The 22,588-nt window shown below is 43.1% G+C and overlaps 1 protein-coding gene across 1 annotated transcript in view; it reads left to right on the top strand.

Annotated features, from left to right (window-relative positions):
- Positions 1-22,588, top strand: part of ME3 (malic enzyme 3) — a 129,991-nt gene that overhangs the window by 47,685 nt on the left and 59,718 nt on the right. Inside the window, exons 2-3 of the mRNA XM_059815525.1 lie at positions 20,268-20,401; positions 21,637-21,786. Coding sequence (XP_059671508.1) covers positions 20,268-20,401; positions 21,637-21,786 — 284 coding nt within the window. The remainder of the gene's footprint in view (positions 1-20,267; positions 20,402-21,636; positions 21,787-22,588) is intronic.

The raw sequence follows: 22,588 nt of genomic DNA, 5'->3' as shown, positions 1-22,588 counted from the left end.
AAAGAATGAAGTCAGAGGAGGAAGGATGTGCAGGGGAGTTTTCCACATGAGAGAGAAAAAATGACCACAAAGGAGAAGAGTCAAACCTGCAGTGGTGAACATAATGAAAAAACCCTTTCTCCTCACTCAAGTCGAAGACCCCAAAGAATCTGGATTAGAAATGTAGCGTGAAATGGCAGTAGAGAGACATTAACGTCACCTGGATACCCAGTTCCCATGGACTACCAGACTTCTCCAGTAACATTTCCATTCTTAGTGCTACGCTGCTCAACAGAATGTATGTACCCTGCGTATACATAGTGTCTGGCACAGACGGGCAGCAATCTTTGTTGGCGGCTGCAGGTGCCACCAGACTCCAAGGTGGGAACAGGAACACTCTGCTCTGAGCCTGTGAGAGGGGAGGAAACTGAATCCAGAACTGGCAAGTCCCTGTGTGATGAATTAACAGTGGCTTTTCTTTCTGCTGTGGTGGAAGCACGCAGCTCTGATCTCAGTTGGAATTTGGGGGCTTTCCCACAAACTTAGTAACACAGAACATGTTACAGAGGCAACATGCAGGAGCAGAGCTGTGCTTTGTGCAAGGACAGGCTGCGAGCAACAGCCTATAGTGAAAGTCTGCTAAAGCCTTCTGAGCCCCCTGCCACGTGTGACAAAAGGAATCGGATGTAGTGCATCCTGGAGCTCACTTGGAGGTGGCACCTCGGTATTTTGACCACCTGTGAAAGTCCCTTTCCCTCTTCACCTGGACGGTTTCCCCTCCTGGAGTTTGTTCTGGTCTAAAGAAGGAGCAAAGGACAAGCAGTGAAGTGGTGAAAGGGGGTATTTGTATTGCCTCTGGTGTGGGCATGTCTGGATGAACTCCTGGTTTGACCTGAAGACTTTTCTTTTTTTTTTTTTTTTTTTACTTTTTTTAACCAGCATTAGGGAATTCCGCACCAGCTTGTTCTTGCAGTAGCCAGGCCAACAATGACAGGAATGTGGAAATCAACTAAGCAATTATATTCACAGTGGTGGTTAACAGCATCCCTTCATCTGAAACAAATCAGTTACAGTCCAGTGAAACCTGCTGTACCTAGTGCGTGTACATAATAGAGCCCTTGTTGTGCATTTTCAGAGCGTGCCACATCACTTAAACAGGGTCGATGAGAGGCAACAGGAGAGAAATTTTATGTTTCATTAACCAGAGACACAGAAACCTGGCTATCATCTTATTTAACATCCTTCCACACAGAAGTATGCCATTGTATTTATAAAGGTATTTCTCCAGGTGGTGCAAAATGTTGTGGGTATGAAGTCCAGGAACATAACTTGGAATTACCTGTGAATGAGAGCGATGAGCAATTGCCAAGGTAGGAAAAGTCAGCTAACAGACTTAAAATTATACAATGGAATGGAATGGAGTGGAGTGGAATGGAGTGGAGTGGAATGGAGTGGAGTGGAATGGAGTGGAGTGGAATGGAATGGAGTGGAATAGAATAGAATAGAATAGAATAGAATAGAATAGAATAGACTATTATTTCAGTTGGAAGGGACCTACAAGGATCATCTAGTCCAACTGCCTGACCGATTCAGGGCTGACCAAAAGTTAAAGCATGTTGTTAAGGGCATTGTCCAAGTGCCTCTGAAACACTGACAGGCTTGGGGCATCGACCACCTCTCTAGGAAGCCTGTCCCAGTGTTTGACCACCCTCTCGGTAAAGAAATGCTTCCTAATGTCCAGTCTAAACCTCCCCTGGCACAGCTTTGAACCATTCCCACATGTCCTCTCGGCTTCCCCTCCTCAGGGAGCTGTAGGGAGCAATGAGGTCGCCCCTCAGCCTCCTGTTCTCCAAACTAGACAAGCCCAAGGTCCTTAGCCGCTCCTCACAGGACATGCCTTCCAGCCCTGTCACCAGCTTTGTTGCCCTCCTCTGGATGCATTCAAGGACCTTCACATCCTTCTTAAATTGCGGGGCCCAGAACTGCACATAGTAGTCAAGGTGAGGCCGCACCAACGCTGAATACAGTGGGACAATCACATCTTTTGACTGGCTGGTTACACTGTGTTTGAAGTGGGAGTTACTCTGACCTTGGTCACCTCTAAAAATCTGCTGTATTTTTTATATCGCTGATGTTTAACCTGTGAACCCTGGGAGTCTGAGAACTGCTTCTAAGCATGTCTATGAATGATGGTTAGGAACACAGGTGGACGTCAGCTGAACAGCAAACGATGTATGGACATTTCTAAAAAAACATTTACATCTCGCTGGAAAATTTTCAGCGGCCTACAGATCAAACAAGACTACTCAAATGCAATACATTATGACAGATAGAAGCTCATAGCAATCAGCCAGGGTGTGCAAGTGGCAATTTGGAAGGCCTGCCCTAAGGTATGCTCCCATTAATGTCAGCCCCAACGTATATACTGAGCAGAATTTCATCCTTGGTGTTCCCTGACTTAAAGAATCAGCTCCTGCTCTTGGAAGTGAAAGGCATTAATGGTCCCAGGGTGTGCACCGTAGAAATTCCTTGTTTATGGGGCTTTTGTTGATTTTTTTGTTGAAATGAGAGGCAAGACTTGAAATGAGAGGCTTATTCAAGGTTTTCATTGACTTAGTTACTGTTAGCAGGTTTGGGAAGATTCTGCAGCTGGGTTTGGCAGCATCCACCCAGCAGTCATATAGTTAATGCAGCTAATGCCTGCTATTGCTGAATTTGTTGTTTGAATTACTGTCTAGTCTGTGCAATTCTCTTGAAAGTGAAAACAAGCTGGTTCAGAGTGAATTGAACAACAGGGTCCTAAATGGGAGTGCAATGTGAACTACAGTAGCAAATTTTCATGGATTAATGGCCAAATTGTTGTCTCATTAAAGTCCGATGGCAAAATTCCCGTAGGCTACAATAGGGACAGGATTTGACCCTAAGAAAAGATTCCATTTGAAGCATTTGAGTATCTCCCAAAAGCCAATTATTAAATCAGAGGCGCCATAATAACTGAGCTCAAATTTATTTCAGGACAAGGAAACACAGTTGGGATGTCAGTAAATGCTCGCCATGTCATTTCTATGGTGACTTCATTGCAGAACTCAGCTGTGTACGGTGCTGACAATAAGGCCGAGATGAGAAAGAGACTGAAAGAATCTCATTGTAACCGATGAAAAGAAGCTGTTTCCATCAGCCACCTCGTCAAGTAACTTGGCAAAGCAGAAGCAGAAAGGTTTCTTCTGGTGACTGACCTCCACTGCATTTCTCTGCTTTCAGTGCCATCAATAGGCACCACCTGGCTCCGCTCCAGGCTCTAAAGAAAGCTCCAAGTAATCAAACAGTTGCTGACAAAACCACACTAACAGAGTGTGTCTGTCTCCATGGTGCAGTTTAATACCTGTGCATCATTATTTCCTGTTCCTCTAAACAAAAAAAAATCAACAGTAAAAATACTTTTACATGGCTCCATGTGAAAGGTGTGGTACGTATTTATTTTTAATCTTTTTTTCTTTTTTTTTTGTTCAAGACTAAATAGAAGAAATCAACTGGTAGAGGCTTTTCTGAAATGCCATTTTATCTTAAGCACTTCTGCTAGGGACACTAATGTCCTAATTAGCGATTCTGGACTCTCTCATTAGCAAAACAATAAATGCCAAGCACATGCACATCCTCTTAATATGTTGGGATGCTTTGAGCCTTGGAAATTGCAGAGGAGGTCTCAAAATTAGAAGGTGAGGAACTTGGTTGTGCAACAAACTGTACATCTAGACAACTCACATATCCCTCTGAATGAAGTGAAACCCTGTAGTGGAAGCAACTCACTGGTTACAACACTGTGGGGCAGAAACAGCTTCCAGCTGGAGTAAATGATCTGGAGGGAAATGCTGGCTCACTGAGGTGAGATGGGCTGACCTATAACAAGCAGGAAACCTGATTTTGTATTTTTTCTTTGTTTTTCTAAACGTTCTTTCTCTGTGGCTGGCAGTGCTTATGCGTGTGTTTGTCTGTAAGCAAGTTCTTGTTATCAGAAGGCAGCCCCACAACTTTGTTTTTACTCAAGCAGTCAGGTAGCTTGTCTAAATCCATTTGTGCATATTCTTCTTTTTTCCTTTTCCAGATGGTTTTACTCAGATTTTATATTACGGCTATTTGGCTAGAAATTAGAGCTCTCTTTGAAAGCAATTTCTAGTGGCGCTTTATTTTGTGTAGCCAGCCCCTCTTAGGATGATTTTATATTACCAAGAAAAGCAAATGTATAAAATAAATAAAATACTAACAGCCACTAGAGAATCTGTAGTTTCTTGTTACCTTTCCAATCAGAGTTGTGGAGGTATTTAGGCAATGCTGTATTAAATCTCTGGGATCTGAACACAATGCAAATTATACATCTTTGATAATCCCAGTAGATATTTTTCTGCATCTACAAGTACCTAAATACCCCTGGAAAATATGGCTCTGTTTTCATTAAGTAAATGAAAATTTCATTTTCATTTTGACTAAGTAGATTTGATTCTTGATTCTGTTTGGTAAAAGAATAGAGAAGGAAAACAAATTCTCCTTTATCAAATATGACCTGGTTTTCCAACTTTGTGGCTAGCCGGAATGGAGAAAAAACACTGTACCTGTTAGCTCAACTCAAATCCAAAGATGTTGAGGTGAGACATTTCAGAGCAGCAGAAATGAAAGGATTTATGTTTGGAAGAGTGTACTTCATTGACATTTGTTACATATGGTACCTGATACTGGACTTTGACTCTGTGGATTCTATGTAAATTAAAAAGCATCAGTTTTCCTTCCAAGAAATGGAGCTTAATAATGTAACATTTATTTTGTTAGAGAAGTTATATTTATTTTAACAACCTTAAGCCTATAATATCATAGAATAATAGACTATCTCAAGTTGGAAGGCATCCATAAGGATCGAGTCCAACTCACTGCTCCTCGCAGGACCTCGCAGGTTTAATATGATTAAACCTTGGTATGTCTTGCCATCGCTTCAACTTTCACTTAAAGGAGGTTTTGTTTTTGAATAATAACGGAATAATTGTCATTATTTACATTTACGTTTTTGCCTAGCAAACAAATCCCAAAGACTTATCATATCTGATCTGCTCTGGAATCAACATGAGTTCTGCTGTGTAATTCGCTGGAGCCAGAGTTTTACCACTGGAATCCGATTTGTCTTAAGCTGGAAAGAAGGGCTAGGCTGAGCGCTAAGCCAAACCCTCCGGCTAAGGAACAAAGAAAGCTTAGTCCACTTTGCTTTCCCTTTCGGTACATACAGGGTATGGTTTTGCATGGCCTAAATGCCAGCTTCATAATTTCCACCATAGCCTGCTGCTGAACAAAGGCCTGCATCAAGCTCAGAACAAAACTGCAAGCCTTGGGCAGAAGAGATGGCTTTCAGACAAACTTCTGAAGTTGGCTTTAAGGTTTTCATGTTTGAAATTTATTCTAGTAGAATGATTAACTCAGTACTTTTGTCTTTAGATCCTCCTAGTTGTTCATCTTTAGACTTCATATCACTGACTGTCATCCTGGGACTCAGCCACAGAGACGCTGCCCTCATTCCTTCGTAGAGTCCGGACTCTTGTTTGTGGTTAGGCTCTCCTTCATTGTGCTTTGTGTTTTTGAAGGGTTGAGTTGACACAGCTTTAGGAATAAAAGGGTTTTTTGAATTGTGAGGGGTATAATTGCTGAAGGGAAAGGCTTTTGGTCATTTCCAGAAGGTCATACCATGGATCTACTTGACTTTCTCTGAAAGCTTCTTCCAGAGCTAGATATCCTTGACAGCGTGTACACAGCTTGCACACAATTTGCCCTGGGATGTGGTATCTGCCCTGTCTCAGAAGACCAGACACTGCAGTGGTTCAGAGATCAAGCTCTAGATCAGAATTCAATCTGTGTAACCAGGGGCTCAGTCCATTGATTTCTTTAAAAAAGCAAGACCCAAGGTTTAACATTGCTGTCTGGAAACCAGTGTATACACTTGAACATAAGGCTGATGGATTCACAATAGCCACTGTCCCAAAGGGAGCAGACAGCCACTCTGTGCCACCTGGAGTTACTTTGTGATCTCCAAATTGGTGTGCACCAAGTTGCCTAACACAGCCTAAAGCAACAAACACGTGGGAACTGTCATTATGTATGTTTGAAGGTGCTCTGTGTTTATCGCTGACATTATTTGTACACAGAACATTTTCGTGAAAGTAACCCGAGTTACTAATAATTGTGAAAATAACCAAATTCTAGTGGCAAGTTTTCTTTACTGTGTGGTGAAGTAGCAGTAAGGTTCATCCTGCAGATTTGGCTCTACTAGTATTTGTTTCCTTAGTTTCTGACATGCACACGTCTAATACCAGCTAGAAAAAAACCCAAACCTTGCTTCAGGAAATGATCAGAGGAAATACGATGACAGTGTGTGACTACTGCAGCCCATACACAATGTTCACTGACATTCTTGGAAGCTCCAAATGATACATCCTGGAAATAGCAACTTCTACAAGATAATCTGGCATAAATTATCAGCTCTGCCACTTAACTTCTTTGCGTTTTCCATGAAAGAAAATCGGAAGAGAGATAGATATGGGACTGAATGAGCAAACTACATCTGTGTTGTAATAAAGCAGTAGAAATTCCGCTAGGAATGAAAATGCAATTGAGCTTGGAAATGCGGATGCCCAAGTGACTTTCCCTGGGAGCTCCCCTTGGGCGCTGGAGGAACGGAATCAGCTCCTGGGGCACTGCCTGGCCCTGCCATGGGGGCTGGAGTATCCCACGGATTCCTCCTGACCACTGTGTGGTATTAGAGAGCTGCACAGTGCATAAACCATTAACTGCTTATACCTGGGGGTGCTGGTTGACAGCCGGCTGAAGATGAGCCAGCAGTGTGCCCAGGTGGCCAAGAAGGCCAACGCCATCCTGGCCTGTATCAGAAACAGTGTGGGCAGCAGGAGCAGGGAGGGGATCGTGCCCCTGTACTCGGCGCTGGTGAGGCCGCACCTCGAATCCTGTGTTCAGTTTTGGGCCCCTCCCTACAAGAAGGACATTGAGGTGCTGGAGCGTGTCCAGAGAAGGGCGACGAAGCTGGTGAGGGGTCTGGAGCACAAGTCTGATGAGGAGCGGCTGAGGGAGCTGGGGTTGTTCAGTCTGGAGAAGAGGAGGCTGAGGGGAGACCTCATCGCTCTCTACAACTACCTGAAAGGGGGTTGCAGAGAGGTGGGTGTTGGTCTCTTCTCCCAAGTGACAAGTGACAGGACAAGAGGAAATGGCCTCAAGTTGCGCCAGGGGAGGTTTAGACTCAATATTAGGAAAAATTTCTTTACTGAGAGAGTGGTGAGACACTGGAACAGGCTGCCCAGGGAAGTGGTGGAGTCACCATCCCTGGAGGTGTTCAAGGAATGTGTGGACATGGCATTGTGGAACATGGTTTAGTAGGCATGGTGGTGTTAGCTGATGGTTGGACTTGATGATCTTACAGGTCTTTTCCAACCTTAGTGATTCTGTGATTTTCCCCTTTCCCATCCCATTCTGCTTTTTTTTGGTCATACTGTTTTTGACAGAAAGGTCTAACAACGTGTGTCAAGCTGTTTTCTCAACCAGCTGGCTGGGCTTACTGGGCACTCGCTTAGTATGATATTTCTGTTATCATTACAGCTTTTCAGAGCTCCAGGATATGATCCTCTTGAATTACTGAGTGTAAGACATGGCAGCATTAACAACTGCAAGAGACCTTATGGTCAGGTACTCCTCTTGCTGTCCTGGTTAGAGCTTCCCAGCAGAAAACATTTTCCTTGAACAGACCCCAATGTAATCAGCTTGCAAACCAGTCTATGCAGCTCAGTGAGGGAAAAGCCTGCTGCCTCCCACAGACTTGACATCTTGTACTGAATCCTGGGTCCAGCGGGACTGGACTAGCACCCTCATGTAGAGATTGCCACTTCCTCGGGTAGAGATCACCTGGGCTTTGCCAGCTACTCTATTGCTTAGGCTGGTTTTCAGACACAAGGATATAGTATCAAGCACATACTAATGTAACAATTACAGAGGTGTGAAGGCAGAAGCAAAGCACCATGCTGTTCTTAAATTGCTGGTAGGTTCTTTCAACCAACAAAAAGCTGTCAGTTTGCTTACACAGGTATCATAACTGGGATCCCATCTCTAGGGATCCCAGACCTTTGTCCAGGGCATGTTTTTTATTGAAGAGGCTGTTGATGCAGTTGTATGCGCATCCTTAAATAACTGTTAAGTAACTCCCTGGGTGCCATTCAGCTTCACGCCTTCCCTCTCAGAGCATCCTTGAGTTCATCAACATCAGTAATGTGTCAGGTAGTCAAAACTGCTGACCTCTTCTCCTGGGTTGGGGAAGGATGCTGTTGTGTGGCAGCAAGGCAGAGACACGGGCAGAAAGTATATTGTGTCAGTTAATGACTGACCTGACGATGTCAGCACTCTACGAACTGATGGAACAGAAGACAAAGCTTTTTTAAATACACGAAAGACGTGCCATACAGACACCTACTCTGACAACCACGCTTTTATTGTAAAGGATAATAAAGCAGAGTGCGACTTTCTAGGTTTTGTTCAATACCAAACATAACGGTAACCCATCAACTTCAGGAGTGAATTCTCCATCACCCAGATTTTATGGATATTGTGGTAACTTCTTATAGCTGAGTTTCAACCCCAGGAGGAAGACCATTGTGTCTGATAAAACATCAAATAGCCATTGAGAACTGACAAAATCATACTGACGCCAAAGTGTAGCCTTGTTTTCCCCAGAGTATAGAACCATAGAATCGTAGAATGGTTTGGGCTGGAAGGGGCCTGTAAAGGTCATCTAGTCCAACCCCCCTGCAATGAGCAGGGTGATCTTCCACTAGATCATGTTGCTCAGAGCCCCATCCAACCTGATCCTTAACACTTCCGGGGATGGGGCATCCACAACTTCTCTGGGCAACCTGTTCCAATGTCTCACCACCCTCATCATAAAAATTTCTTCCTGGTATCTAACCTGAATCTACCCTCTTTTAGTTTAAAACCATTACCTCTTTTCCAGTCACTACAGGTCCTGGTAAAGTCTGCATCTTTCTTACAAGCCCTCTTTAAATATTGAAAGGCTGCTATGAGGTCTCCATCTAGCTTTTCAGCTCTGAATATTCAGGGCCTAATTCTTCATTCCTTTCAATTATTTGAAAAACTGATCAAGTTCAAAGTCATTTTACATTTGCTTTATTCTGGTGTCACTACACGTCTGTGGTGCCAGGCCAAGGAGAATCAAAACCCTGGACTCAAACCTGATTTTGAGGGGTTTGTTCCCAAAGATGTGCCCAGTGTCATGAGCTGGTTTTGAAGGAAACAAAATCAGTGGCCATCCTGTTGTCCTGCGTGCAGGTCTTTCACAGCAGGTTGTAAATGAAAATAACTTCAACCTTCCCCGTCTTTGCAGACTGTGGCTGGCTCTGCCTCCAGTGTTCCCCACACTGCACCATGCCCTCTCAGCAAGGCAGCTATTATTAAGTTGAAACCCAACTTTGAATGGCAGGTTTGAAGGTTTGATGCATCAGCTGGTGTCTCCTAACAAACAGAGGTGCACGAGTGAAATCAATGCTTTAGCCATTGACTTCTGATCATCCATATAGCAGATTATTTTGGCATAACGCTTGTGTGTTCAAGTTGCCTAGACTGTGTTTGTTACTCTTACTCCAGTCACGCTTCATCTTTGCGTCATTTAGCCAAATTGTTTCGGTTACAGAAGAATAGATGTTCTGTTGGAGGAAGGAAGCTGCTGCGTTGGCCTCGGACGATACTCATCTAAGCTAAGAGAGGCTGGAGTAATTGTGCCGAGGTGGACAGGCAGCAGCCATGCCAAGAACAATATTATTTGCATTTTAAGTTATAGCATCTAATGGAATCAAGAACAGAACCAGTTTTTTTCTAAACTCATTTGAAGGTTTGCCAAAGAGGCGATTTACAGCTTCCTAGTAATAATGAACAGTTCAGTTGTCTTGACCAACATGTGGTCACGCATGTTGCAAACTGACATAAATATTTTATAACATCTTGCTGCAGTTCCTGTTCCACAGAAATGTTTGTCAAACAGCTCAGGGAATCAAAAGGGTTTTCATCTTTAAATTTCATCTCAGAGTAATTGTACTTTTTTTTTTTTTCCATTCTGAACTTGGATAACTTGTTTCATACTGCCCTTGATTAAAAACAGTTGGAAGAGGAGGATGGGAGTTTTCATTTTTTGAACTTTTTTGGAAAAATCACAGGAATTTTATTAGTTATTTGATTTATAGTCTAGTGTAAATATCTTTCTAGTGCAGCGGGTGCTTTTGAAACTGGAAGTAGTTAAGCTCAATCTAGAGAAAGTGATAAAAAATAAAGCACTTGTACGAAATTAGTGGTATTTTGTCACCTGGAATATTTGGACATAGTTCTACTCACACCATATGGAAAAAATAGAGCTGAAATTCTGAGGAGCAAAGAAAGTGGAAAATAAAAGGACTGTATCATTGGAAGAATATTTAGAGGTCCTGGGGGGGAAGTTTGATAGAAAGGATGTATCATTTTGTATTTGTGTTATTGTACAAATTGCAGTCCAGATGCTCCGGTATCAGGGCCAAGCATGCCGAGTGCTATGCATTCAACTGCATATAATTTAGAGACAGCTCAAATCAAGTTGACAATAGACCAAGATAGCCGGGAGAGTGCACGCAAAGGTGGCAAGAGCTGTAGACACAAAAGGTCAGATCGCACGTATGTGAGCACTTCATGCATCTTCCTTTTTCCTCTGCATTAAAAAGGAAGAAAAAGTTTGAAGTAGAATATTCAGATGAGGAGGAGGACGAGGGGCCGGGTCAGAGGGTAGTCACGGTAGGCTAGCTACTCTCCTGGTGATGCCAAAAGTAGTTTGGACAGTGGATGACTGATCTTAGCATTTAAGCAAAACATGTGCTTGGCGAAACAACAGCCCCTGAGGTCAACACAGAGATCATCTTAGGGCTGGCTGGAGGCTGGATTGGAAAAGGACATAAGTTTGTGCTACATATCTATATATTTGTGCACACATACAGCTTTAGCTACCTGTCAGTGTTAAAAAGGGGGGTTGTGAAATACAGTTGTAGAAATGCTGGAGTAAAGAGAGGGAAGCAAGATGCTTAATGCCTTGAGAGACAAAATAAAAGACCATCGGAGGGCTGAGTCTGTGGAAAGCTGAGAAGTGGGAAGAAAAATACCATCATGGTGCAAAGCACAGCTAAACTCTAGGGTGAGCTGCCAAATGAGGACAGCACGAAGATCCCCTCTTGCCTTCCAAAGGGAAGCTGGACACTCCTAAGAATGTTGTACGTCTCTCAGCTGGTGTGTTGCAATGCCGATGGGCACCGCAATGGGTGACTGTACCTTGGCCCCGTGCACATCACGATAGCTACAGTTTCTCTGTTGAACCCCAGCGTAAGCTGCCTGGGTTGAAGTCCATCAATGACCTGGCAGTGCAGATGGACTGCAGAAGCGGTGAGGGAAAAACAAAAGCAGTGCGAATTACTCAAACGGGAAATGGAGGCTCACACAGATTTCCTGTGGCATGCTCTGTGTTTACCTGCCTGTTTAGTTGTCTTCAAGTGGTGGTTGTATAATTGGAGGAGAGCTTAGTGGTGTTTTTTCTAGCACATTTGTTTTACTGAGATGAGAGATTTCTTATTTAGAGCCTTGTTTATTTCTCATATTCCTAATTTTTAAAGGAAAACATTGCCTTTCTCTAGAACCTTTTATCCGAGGGTGTATCTGAGTGTTTTGTAAGCATCTCAAATGGCCCGTAGTGTTCTGAAGCAGGCATATGTTACATCTCATTAAACAGCTATCAAAATTGTGGTTCAGAATGCAAGCCCGCTTGTCCTGGATTAGATGGGAATGAGCAGAGAGCATCTGGTACTGCTCAAGAAGCTGCTGCTGATGGTTCCTTTTTACAGAGCTTTGGTAGAAGAAGCATACGAGGACATATGAATGGTACAGTGGAGAAATCTTCTCTGGTAAAGTCAGTAACAAAACTACTCTTGGTTTCATTCAGATTAAGCTTCCATCCAAGTGATCTTCTTGTGAAACAGCTAGTTCTATGGGTTAGGCAGTGCATTTCAGTGGTGTTCAACCAAATACAGCCATCAGCAATCATCCATGAAACATAATCCAACTCCAACCTACATTTGGAGCAACTTCATTTGCTGGAGTGGCAATAGCAAATGAGATACAAATTGTGGAGAGAATCCCGTCCTCCAAACCCACAGCATGATGCAGTTTGCGTGCAAACAGTAAGTGCACGAGCCTCATTTTATGTAATTTGCTGGAGCCTCAAAAGGAAGTTACTGCTCTCTATGGCACCGAACCCAAATTACATACAACCACGATTCACATGACCAGCTGTCTGTACAATGGGAGAAGTTTCCAGACGTTGTAAAACTGGCTTTTAAAACTGTATTCTCTTAATGTTTTGGATCACATTTAAACCTTAAAATTGCCTTGATCTTTCTTCTCAGACACATTTGCTTGTTGGAATTGAGGATGAGGGCTGGTTTTCATAGACTTAGGAATGCAAGCGTAATTTATGCTGAATTCTTTCTGTCTAGGAAAAACATCATATTTGGGAGAAATGTGTGTCTGCAGCATCACAGAAACTGCCATACTCTGACAGAAATAGTGGGGTTTGTGCTTGGCAAACCTCCTGCAGGAACTGGTTTTACCCTGCTCCCTCTCCCCAGGAGGTGAAAGAATAGCATCCCCCACAGCTGAGATAGATAGATAGCCATGTGGATTACGAGCTTCTCATTTCTATCCTGGACTAGCTCATTTCACTCGCTAATTGACATAAAAAAGGTGTGACAGTGATAGGTGTAAAACAGATGTGGAATTACAGAGGGAGGCTGGGAGTCATGTAGAGGAGACACCAGGGTGTCTTCATTTCCTTGGGAGCCAGGAGAGCCAATCCATTGGGATCTGTGTGCCAAATCACATGGGGTATTTTTGATAGGGAGCTGAGAATTTGGGGTTCGCCTCCGGAATCTGCCCATGCACTTGGCTGTAGCACAAAACTTGATGTCCTTATTACTGCTTGCTCCATCAGGCCTCCGTTCTCTACCAAGTATTTTGCTATACATGAAGAGGAAACCAGGGAGTGCTTCGTGTTTTAAGCTCATCCAGGCAAGAACAGTCTTTTACTTTACTGTATGCATGTATGCATGCACCATGTGTCCCACCCCATTTGGGACTCTGTGCTGCTCTATTGCTCCTAATAATTTCTCAGGATTTCTCCATTTTTTTCCCCGTTACACCAAGTTTTTCTGTAGCATGGCAATCCTATTCTCTATGCAGTGCTTTTACTCTTCTGCTTTACTGAAAGACACTGAAGCTTGTATTTAGACACTTCATGCATGTACAGATATTTGTGAATCTAGTCAAAATCAAAAGAAGTGTCAGCCTAATCTATTTCTCACTAAAGCCATTAGCTTGACTAGAACTCCATGAGGATCTTAATATTGCTTTTGTGGGAAGAAGGAAGGCATTGAATTTGGCCCAAAATTTGAGTTTCTTAAAAAAACAGCTGTATCTTGTCACCTCTTACTTGGCATTAATTGTCTGTCATCTCCACCTTTCCTATCAATAGAGCAATGATGTTGTTTTTAACCATCTGCGAAGTTCGTAGATCCTTCACAAAACCAGCCTGCCAAACCAGCTGTTCTTTGGGGAAGTTTGTCTAGCTCAGTTTTAAATATCTGAATTTCTCAATGCACCAGAATCTTGACTGCAGACAAAACACAAATAATTTGTAGCATATGGATTTGGGGTTTTTTTGTTTTCTCCTAGGGAGGAAAAATTGCTGCCCTGGAGGCTGGCAAACTGTGGGAAATAGTGATGACTTCTCTGCTAAATTTGGTATAGAGTTGTACCCCTGCAGTCTGAAATCACAGTGCAGGGCTTGAAGAGCTTTGCATTGAAGTTCTTCCTATGGATTAAGGAATAAAACCCTGAAGACATTTGGCTGATGAGTTTTATTTATTGAGGTAAACCTCCTGTAACATGTGGGAACAGCATGGCTTTGCTTCTTCTTGCCTGTGACCCTGTCACATCTTGCCCATCACATGCCCATCAGGGATGTCCTCATCAGGAAAGTGTTTACTTCAGAGAGATAAACCAGGCAGGATCGGGTCCCTGGTCAGTAACTATGGTGGCACAAGGACTTTGCCATATTCCAGTTCTGCTCACCCTTTCATTGGTATAAGTCAAAAGTTATAAGACAAAGTAAAAATGAGAATAAAAATGGAAATACGTCCCTTTAATCCAGTGAAAGGAAGTTACTTGCACAAAGCAAAACAGTTACTGGTAGAACCTCATTAATAATAGGGACAACTCAAGTTGTAATTGAATTAGTGGACCTCATTAAAGATGGTTCCCCAGGAACTGAAACAAACGTGGACTTGAGTTGCTTAATTATCTTTGTCTTGATGGTTTTTTTTAGCGTTCCCAGGCTCTGTGGGAGAGGAAGGAACAACGATATGAAAGGATTAGAAATCCATGATTATATCACTTTGTAATAAAGGGGATGGCCAAGAGTGTGGGATTTTTCAACTAGTGATTTTGAGCTCAGAAAGAGGCATAGACACTGTGAGAAGAGTTTGTAAATCACGGTCAACAAAAGGTTTGCCCAGCAATAACTGCTGAGAAGGCACAGTGGGGAATCTTTACAGGTTTCAGAGAAGACACGCTGAACGATGTCTTCCCCATGCCCCAAAGCGTCACGGGTTTGGATTTTTTCCAAGCTTAAGAGCACAAACACATACAAATTAAAGGTAATAAGAAGCTACAAGACTTTTAAAATGAGAAAATAGAGGATTACCCCTCTGATGTGCCTCCTTCCCTCTTTTTATGCAAATAATATTTTCAATACGGCTTTTCCAGAGTGGGATGCAGTGCAGGACAGGGCCTGTTGCAGTCCGTCCATGCCAGCAAGAGAAGCTTGAGTAGCTGAGAAGGAGCACTGTGAAGAGGGTTATCAAGTCAGCTGGAGCTGAGGAGGTCACAGTAGGATCTGACCTTTGGAGAAAAATCGTTCACAGTGTAGAAAATTGATGTTTTCTGCTGTTGCTCTCTGCTCCCCAGCCCCTGCGTGCAGTCTCGGTGGGGATTAGTTTAGCTTCTGGCGCCAACCCCTTATGGGAGGAACTTTTTCTTGCAGATAGTCAAAGTACATCCCGGCTGTAAAATTGGACAGGTGCCAATATCTATGGAAAACACATTACAGGAAAAATCTGTACGGAATAAGCTTATTAAGTTCCCTGACTATTAGGACTTCCTTAGCATGGCTGTTACAAACTAATCATAAAGGAGAAGCGGATTAGCTGTGCGGGCTCTTGCAGCCTGCAGTGGTGATCCCTGTGTGTCTGTATTTCCCCCGCGTCCCCTTCTGATACAAGCACTCTGCTTGTAACAGACTAGGAAGTTCCCTCTTCCAGGGACTGTTTCCAAAGGGTTGGGAGATGTTCACTGATCCTTGTTTACTCAGCTCAGAGGCTGCCAGGCCAGCTTTCCATTGTGTGGATTAGGGACTCTGGTCCCAAAAGCTGCCTGAGAACTGCAGCTTGAGCCCTGGCGTCATGGAGGGCAACGGCCTGGGGCTGTACAAACTGCATGAACCCCTTGGTCGGGTCACGCAAGCCACCCCACAGCCCTCCCTGTGCTGCGGCTGCTGGTTGCGCTCTAGAGCACAGGGATGTGGAAAGATGCAGTGAGCCAAAACTTTGCTCCAAAAAGATGCTGAGCAGCTGGAGGTGGTTTGAGCTGCAGTGGACTCTGCATGTTCTGCACTAGGTAAGGCCTAATTCAGCCCTTGATTAAGCCCCCACTGTCTTAATGACAGTTTCCTGATACCCTAGGAACTACCATTTTGTGTCTTTCTTCCCACCTACGATCTGTAATGAGTAAATTATAAGGCTAAGCCATACTTGCATCCCTCCTGCTTGTATTCATCCCTGGGTGAAACACCCGCTTCTCACTGCTGGAGAGTTCAGGCGGTGATAAAACTAATCTCTATCTGTGAATTGGCTTCGCCCTTCAGTTTCTGAAATAAGTGGCTTTTATGGGCTTGAGCTGCAAAGAGAGAGCTGCCAAATAACAGACTTGATGCTGTCAACGATAAGAAAACAGAAGCATGTGAGGTTCTTTGCAGCAAGCCTTTTTCAGCACAAAACCCCTTGCTTAGCCCCTACGTAGCGTGAAGCCTTGTGGGCAGCTGATATTTTTGCCTTTGTTTTTGGGTAGTGACATAGCATCTGCCCTCTCCATGACAACTCATTTCCCACACATTTAAAAATGAATCGGAGCACCTGGCTTTAGCTCTGCAGGGCTGTGGCTCACCATCTAATCATCAGACCTTTCAAGACCAGAAAAAGAGTGGTACAATATGGCTTTTCAGAGTCCCTAAAAAAAAATCCAACCCTAAAAGCTTTAATCTTAAACATAGCAATACCTCAGTGAATTCCAGCTTTTGATCTGGGGCAGAATGTGTTTCCAAATTCATTTCACGCTGTGCTGTTTCAGTGAATATAACCACCTCACCCAGGGGTCCTACTCCTAGACCTTCTGAGAAACTTCAGAGATCAGCCTTCAAAGTTAGGGCAGGCGATTTCTGCTCCGCTCCCAACCCTACCACAGACCCACTGTATGATGGAGCAGCTCTGTACTTAAAAGTGTTTTGGAGATTTAACTGGTTGTGAAGGCAGCGACTTCCTCATCACATGCAGTTGCCATTGCTCCTGTATGAAGATGCTTATACTGGTACAGATCATTCGGATCCAGTAAATGCAAAAGTGCGGTGAGCTGGAGATGCTGTATATTAGTATGACCATGCTTCCCCTTGGACCGTTAACAGCACAACTGTGGTTGTGTTTAAACAAGCAGTTTAATCTGCTCTCACAATCTGAAAACATGCATCCATGTGCATAGATCTCCAAAATGCTTCAGATTCAAGTTGAGAGTCTTGAGTTTGCCATGTCTTGAAATAGTGGGTCAGCCCTGGAGGAGACCAGACTCCTGGCACTATGCAGATGTAAAAACTAGCCAGAAATTAAGCACTGAGCGGAGTTATGCCTGAGGTGTGCATGAACGTCCCTCCCAACCCAAGTTACTCAGACAAACCTCTCTACAACCCCACGCTCCCTTTTGACCTTATTCAGCCTTATTAATTATAACATTAATTCCCAATACTACTTCAAGAGAATTCACAGCATGCTGCTGAACACTTTTAGCCTGGTGAGTTCCTCCCACAAAGGGAGAAAAAAAGCCCAGCAGGACTGAAGGGCAAGTGCCCAAACACAAGTGCTGTACCTTCATGGCAGCCGTAATTCCATCACAGCTCTCACACTGCCCCTGGTAAAGGGAAGCGGGATGCTCCTGGCCATGCTGGGTTGTAGGAGATGTCATTCAGGCAGAGCCCAACCCACTGGAAAAAAAAAAAGGGGGTCACTAGTGGGTATGCAGACTGCTGTTCCTGTAAGGCGACATGGTATTATTTTGAATAGACATGAGCCAAAATACAGAATCTTCTTCTTGTATTGGATGTGTGATCATTTTAAATATTTGAAATACTGAAACTTTTCACTATTTTAGTGGGTGGAAAATAACTGAAAGGCCTTTTTTTCCTGTTGAAAAAATACCTCAAGAAGATTTTTAGTGGTTGGGGGCAGCAATGCCTAGGGTACTGCATTTCTGCCTTTTCTATCCTTTTCTCTTTTAGAAGAGTAACTGCCGCTGGTTTACTTTTTTTGCTGAGCTTCATTTCTGTTCCACGGGATGAGCGGGGCTCAGGTCTGTGACCCTGATCAGCCAACCTCTGATGTGACTCTCTCTAGACGAGCAAGCGGAGTATTTAGTGCCAAATACTTCTGTCTCCCGTTATCTATCCTCTGTGTTCAAAGTTCACAGGAAGTAAACGGTCTGAAATGGTGTCTTTTTTTTTTTTTCACTCATTGCAGATAAACTTTGACATTCGCAGTAGCTGTATTTTCCCTGCCATGATACAATATTGACAGTGTAAAGCTAAATACTGACATAGAGCTGATGTCCAGTGTTGATCTTAGTCTAGTATTTCAGAAGTCTCCAGTCTGGAGAATACAGATGGTTGCAAGTTTTCTGATGAGAATGTGTTGGGTTTTTTTAAAATTCAGAAATGATGACTCACAAAAACTCAAACTTTATCTTGTGGGAACATACCAGTTCTGCTGTGAAACTCATTTAGGGGAAGGCTTCTCAGGTCCAGGAAGGAAATTTGGGTCAGAAATGTCAGGCACTTCAGCAGAACCAGCCGTGTCCTAGGTACAACATTCACCAGCGTCCGCGGAGACCTTGATGCAGTTTCTGGGTTTGACAGCAAAATCTTGACCTACTGCCTCCCGGGCACCTGCTGACTCCTCATCTGCTGGCTGGAAGAGGAATGATTTCTCTCTGCCATGTTCTTGCATCAAAGATTTGGAAAATACTTGGCTCTATCCTGATACAGAGCAGAAAAGAACATATGAAAATGCTTGTGGGATGAAGATTGTTTTCTTATCAGATGTCCTGGAGGCTGAATATCTTTTCTGAAATATATGAAGACTTTTTTTTTTAATTTGCACTAGTGCACAATTTAGTAATAAAAGAGGTGTCACACTATGTATGAGGCATGGATCTGGCAGACAGGAGAATTGGTTTCAGTTCTTGCCTCTACCACTGTCTGGTCTTTTACAAGCTACTTGATATCACTGATAGTTTAACAAACATTTTCATCAGCAACCGCACCACTTACAAGTGCACGGCTCTTTCAGCGGTCCGTTCCCATGGCTGTATGTCCCCAGTGGCTGTGCCCAGGTTTGCCAGAGCCTGTAGAGCCATCTATGGTGTATCATCAGCCAGGGGAACTGCTCCGAGCTCAAATGACCTGGTTATTTTTAATCCAGGTACTTCCTCTCACTGATTAACCATGTGACTGCACACATGCTTCTGCTGGCACAACTGTTGGGATGGCACAGGGACAGGAACAAGCAACAGGAGGTGAGGGAAGGCTGCCAAAAGCCAGTTCATCGAGATATGTCCTCAGTTTTTTCTTGTGCAACATTAATAACAGTTATTTGTCATAGAAAAACACTAAATCCATGGAAGAAAATAGCAGTTTAACAGCTATGTAGTCATAAAGCTGCTCATTAAGATTTTTTCAAGCATTTGTCTGTGTACTTGAGTAGATGTAGTCCAATAATTACTGATTTTGAATATTTTACTGCCAGCTGTTCATCAAGACGTAAGTCAGTTGGTTTGTTATGGGTGAAGTTTTCATTAGGATTTAAGCTCCTTAGACGCTTCTGAAAACGTTTCCTTCTATCCTGCTGTCTAATCTGCTATCAGCAGATCCCACTAATTAAGGACTAAAACCTTTTATAATCTTTTTCCCAGACTGCAGAACGCATTTACCGTTGCTGTTCATTGGGGTGAGTCCAGTGCAGGGTGCTGCTGGCCGTCTGGAGCATCAGCTCCTGCATGCACAGGAGCAGGACACGCTCAGGCTTCTGCCTAGGAAGGATGAAATTGCCCCGTAAGAGCAAGATATCCCACATAAGCTAGCATTCAAGCTTCAGCCGTGGGCCAGTGTCAGCTACTTAATAAGACTTGGGCCACTCTATGTGTTCCTTGAATAAAAAAAAAGGTTTGGCACTGAGAAAGCATCCTACATGTCAAGTCTGTCTTCCGTGATGCTAATATGCCATTAATACACATGGTGTGTGGTGGAAAACCAAAACGTAACTGAAGTTGATGAGTTGGGTATGCTATGATGAGTTGATGAGTTGGGTATACTATTCAGTATCCAAATCTAAACCTGATACGTGATTTGTAAAGGATTGTGAGAGCTGGGCTTTCAGGAAGGCCATTGAAACTTGTAGGCATGAGCTAATTGAGTAATGTAAGAGCATAAAGTGAAAGAAACCCTAAGGGTGTAGACACTATAAGGTTTTATACACTATGGAGACCAACCAAGTTCAAATATTTGATTTCTGTAGAGTGTCTCTACAGACACTCAGAAGAGTGTGAATCATCAAAGCCCTGCTGCCACAAGGGACTGCTAATCCAGAAGCTGCAGAGCCTGCGTGGTCCAAGCCCTGTGCTCCCTGCAGCCGAGGACTGCCTCCAGGGCCTTGGGGGCTGCAGGCTGTTGCTTGCTTTCCTCTTGGATATCCTGTCTGGTAGTGCATATCGTGACGTTTGAACGTGTCTTTCTCTTTTCTTCCCAGGGAATGGCTTTTACGCTTGAAGAGAGGCTGCAGCTGGGAATTCACGGCCTCCTTCCTCCTTGCTTCTTGAGCCAAGACGTTCAAGTCCTCCGTGTTATGAAAAACTACGAGAACAAATCTAATGATCTAGACAAGTATGTAAAAACCATCTTATTTCCTCCTCCCTCTCCCTTTAATTTTCAGTTCTTTAAAGTCCCCAGGAAGACTTGAGGATCCTGCTTCAAGGCACACAGGTTTCCTTCAGAGTCACTGGTAGGAGAAAAATAAAAAAACAGAAGCAAGGATGTGTAATGACTAATCTTTCTGTTCCTGAGCTTGCATTGTGTCCAGTATTGTTCATCAGGGTTATTGATGGAAGATGGTGTTTGCCTCCTGTCGTGACAGATGGTAGGGTTTGCATCTTCGTCTGTCTCAGTTGTTATTGATCTGGGGACTGAGGCAGCAGGACTCTTCCCCTGTAAAGCAATTCCACTGCGTTGGCTTTTCTGTGGCACAAATGCACGTGTTGATCTTGCAAATTGCATACTGTGGGCAGCATGTGATGCCTTTTTGAAGCCACACTACAAGATTGGGTGCTGAACACAAAAAGGAGTTCATCATTAGGTTCATACAAGTTTCTCAGAAAATCATTTGCAATCTCTCTTTACTTCTTGAGTTTTTCATTTTTCTGGCTTCAATTTGACAAATTCAATCTTAGCCAATGAAGCATTTTCAAGAAAAGAAAATCTCTGGATAAATGTAACATACTCTAAGTCACTAAGTGGTGATATAAACCCGGTGATGCACGTCTAAGTCTGGTAAGAATACAAAGTTGATTTAACATTTTCTTTTTCTAAAGTAATATTTTTGTCTTCTTTTTTTCAGATATGGGATTTAACTGTCCTTCTGTGTTTAGTGATTAAATAATGGAGGATGCGGGACAATGGAAAGAGAGGTTTTGTGGAAATAGTTTAGGAAAGACAATGCTTTGAATTTGCCTATTAATATTTTTATATATGCATATTTCATCTTATAGATTGCATAATAGATTTTGATAATAAAGATGGTGTCCCACTCTGTCCCAGGTAGCCCTGAAGCCTACTTTTGACCTTTTCCATTGCATTTGTTTCTAATGCAAGTTTGAAATTCTGAGGGTACGCATAGGCATGACTTCTAGCTCTACCAAGTTTTTGTGAGCTGTCAATGAGGATGATGGAACCGGTCAGGTCCTCTGGGAAATTTTGCTCCAAGTATCTGCTCACGATGTAGCATTGAAGAGTGTCAGGGCTTGGGAGAACTGAGTACATACTAGGTGAGCCAGCTACTGCATTTTATGAAACTGCCAACATACATAAACACTGATATATATCTATTTTATTTTACTTTTAAGGTATATTGTTCTTATGACATTACAAGACAGGAACGAGAAGCTTTTTTATCGAGTGCTGACCTCCAACATTGAGAGATTCATGCCCATTGTTTACACCCCAACGGTTGGCCTTGCTTGTCAGCAGTATGGTTTGGCTTTCAGGAGACCACGGTGAGTGAAGAGACTGTTCTTGTCCCTTTTTTTCATTTCATATGAATGTTTCTTTTGTATCGACAGTCCATCTTTATGTGGGTGGCCTGAAACATCTAAAACTCGATCTCTCATCAAAAGATGGACCAGCAAGTAGCTTCGTGTATGTACATTTGATGATGAGCTGGGGAGTCGAGAATAGCTCTGCCTTCTTCCTACAAACAGTGAACAGAGTGGTTTTGTTCTCAAACAGTACTGTACAGTCTGTGCAACTTAGCTCCAAATGGCTCTCTGAACTTATGGCTGCACCCCTCCCCATCTGCTGTCTCAGGAGCACGGAGTGCCTTCTGCAGTGCTGGCGTTCGAGTAATTGTTGGATTTGGGATACATTGTGCTGATTTTGAACTTTTATATGCACTTCCACAAACCACCCCTCAAGAATCATTTTCATAGGAGATGATGCTCTGCATCAGTGCCTTCCTCGCTGCTCAGAACAGTTACTGTGTAAATTCATGCAACATTAAACACTGTGTACTGTGTTGGAAGGCCCTGTTCTGCATAATTCTTTTTAATGATTAATGTTTAGATAAAGACCTCATTAGCATTCTGAAATACATTTTAGTCCTAGCCTGAAAATTCAATGGTAAGGTTCAGTTTTCTTTGCAAGCTTTTTATTTTTTTTGTCCTTGAAATGTACCAGTAGTCAAATAAACACTTTAGCTTTTGCTATAGAAATATGCAAAGTAAATGAATGGAATAATACTGGTTTAAAAGCATTTCACAAGCATGAGGTTTAACTGCGGTTTCAACTGAGAGTAGTGTG

Source organism: Gavia stellata, chromosome 1 (genome assembly GCF_030936135.1).
Source record: "Gavia stellata isolate bGavSte3 chromosome 1, bGavSte3.hap2, whole genome shotgun sequence".
Lineage (NCBI taxonomy): Eukaryota > Metazoa > Chordata > Aves > Gaviiformes > Gaviidae > Gavia > Gavia stellata.
Note: the sequence above shows the minus strand (reverse complement) of the source record. Positions and strands in the feature narration are given on the sequence as shown.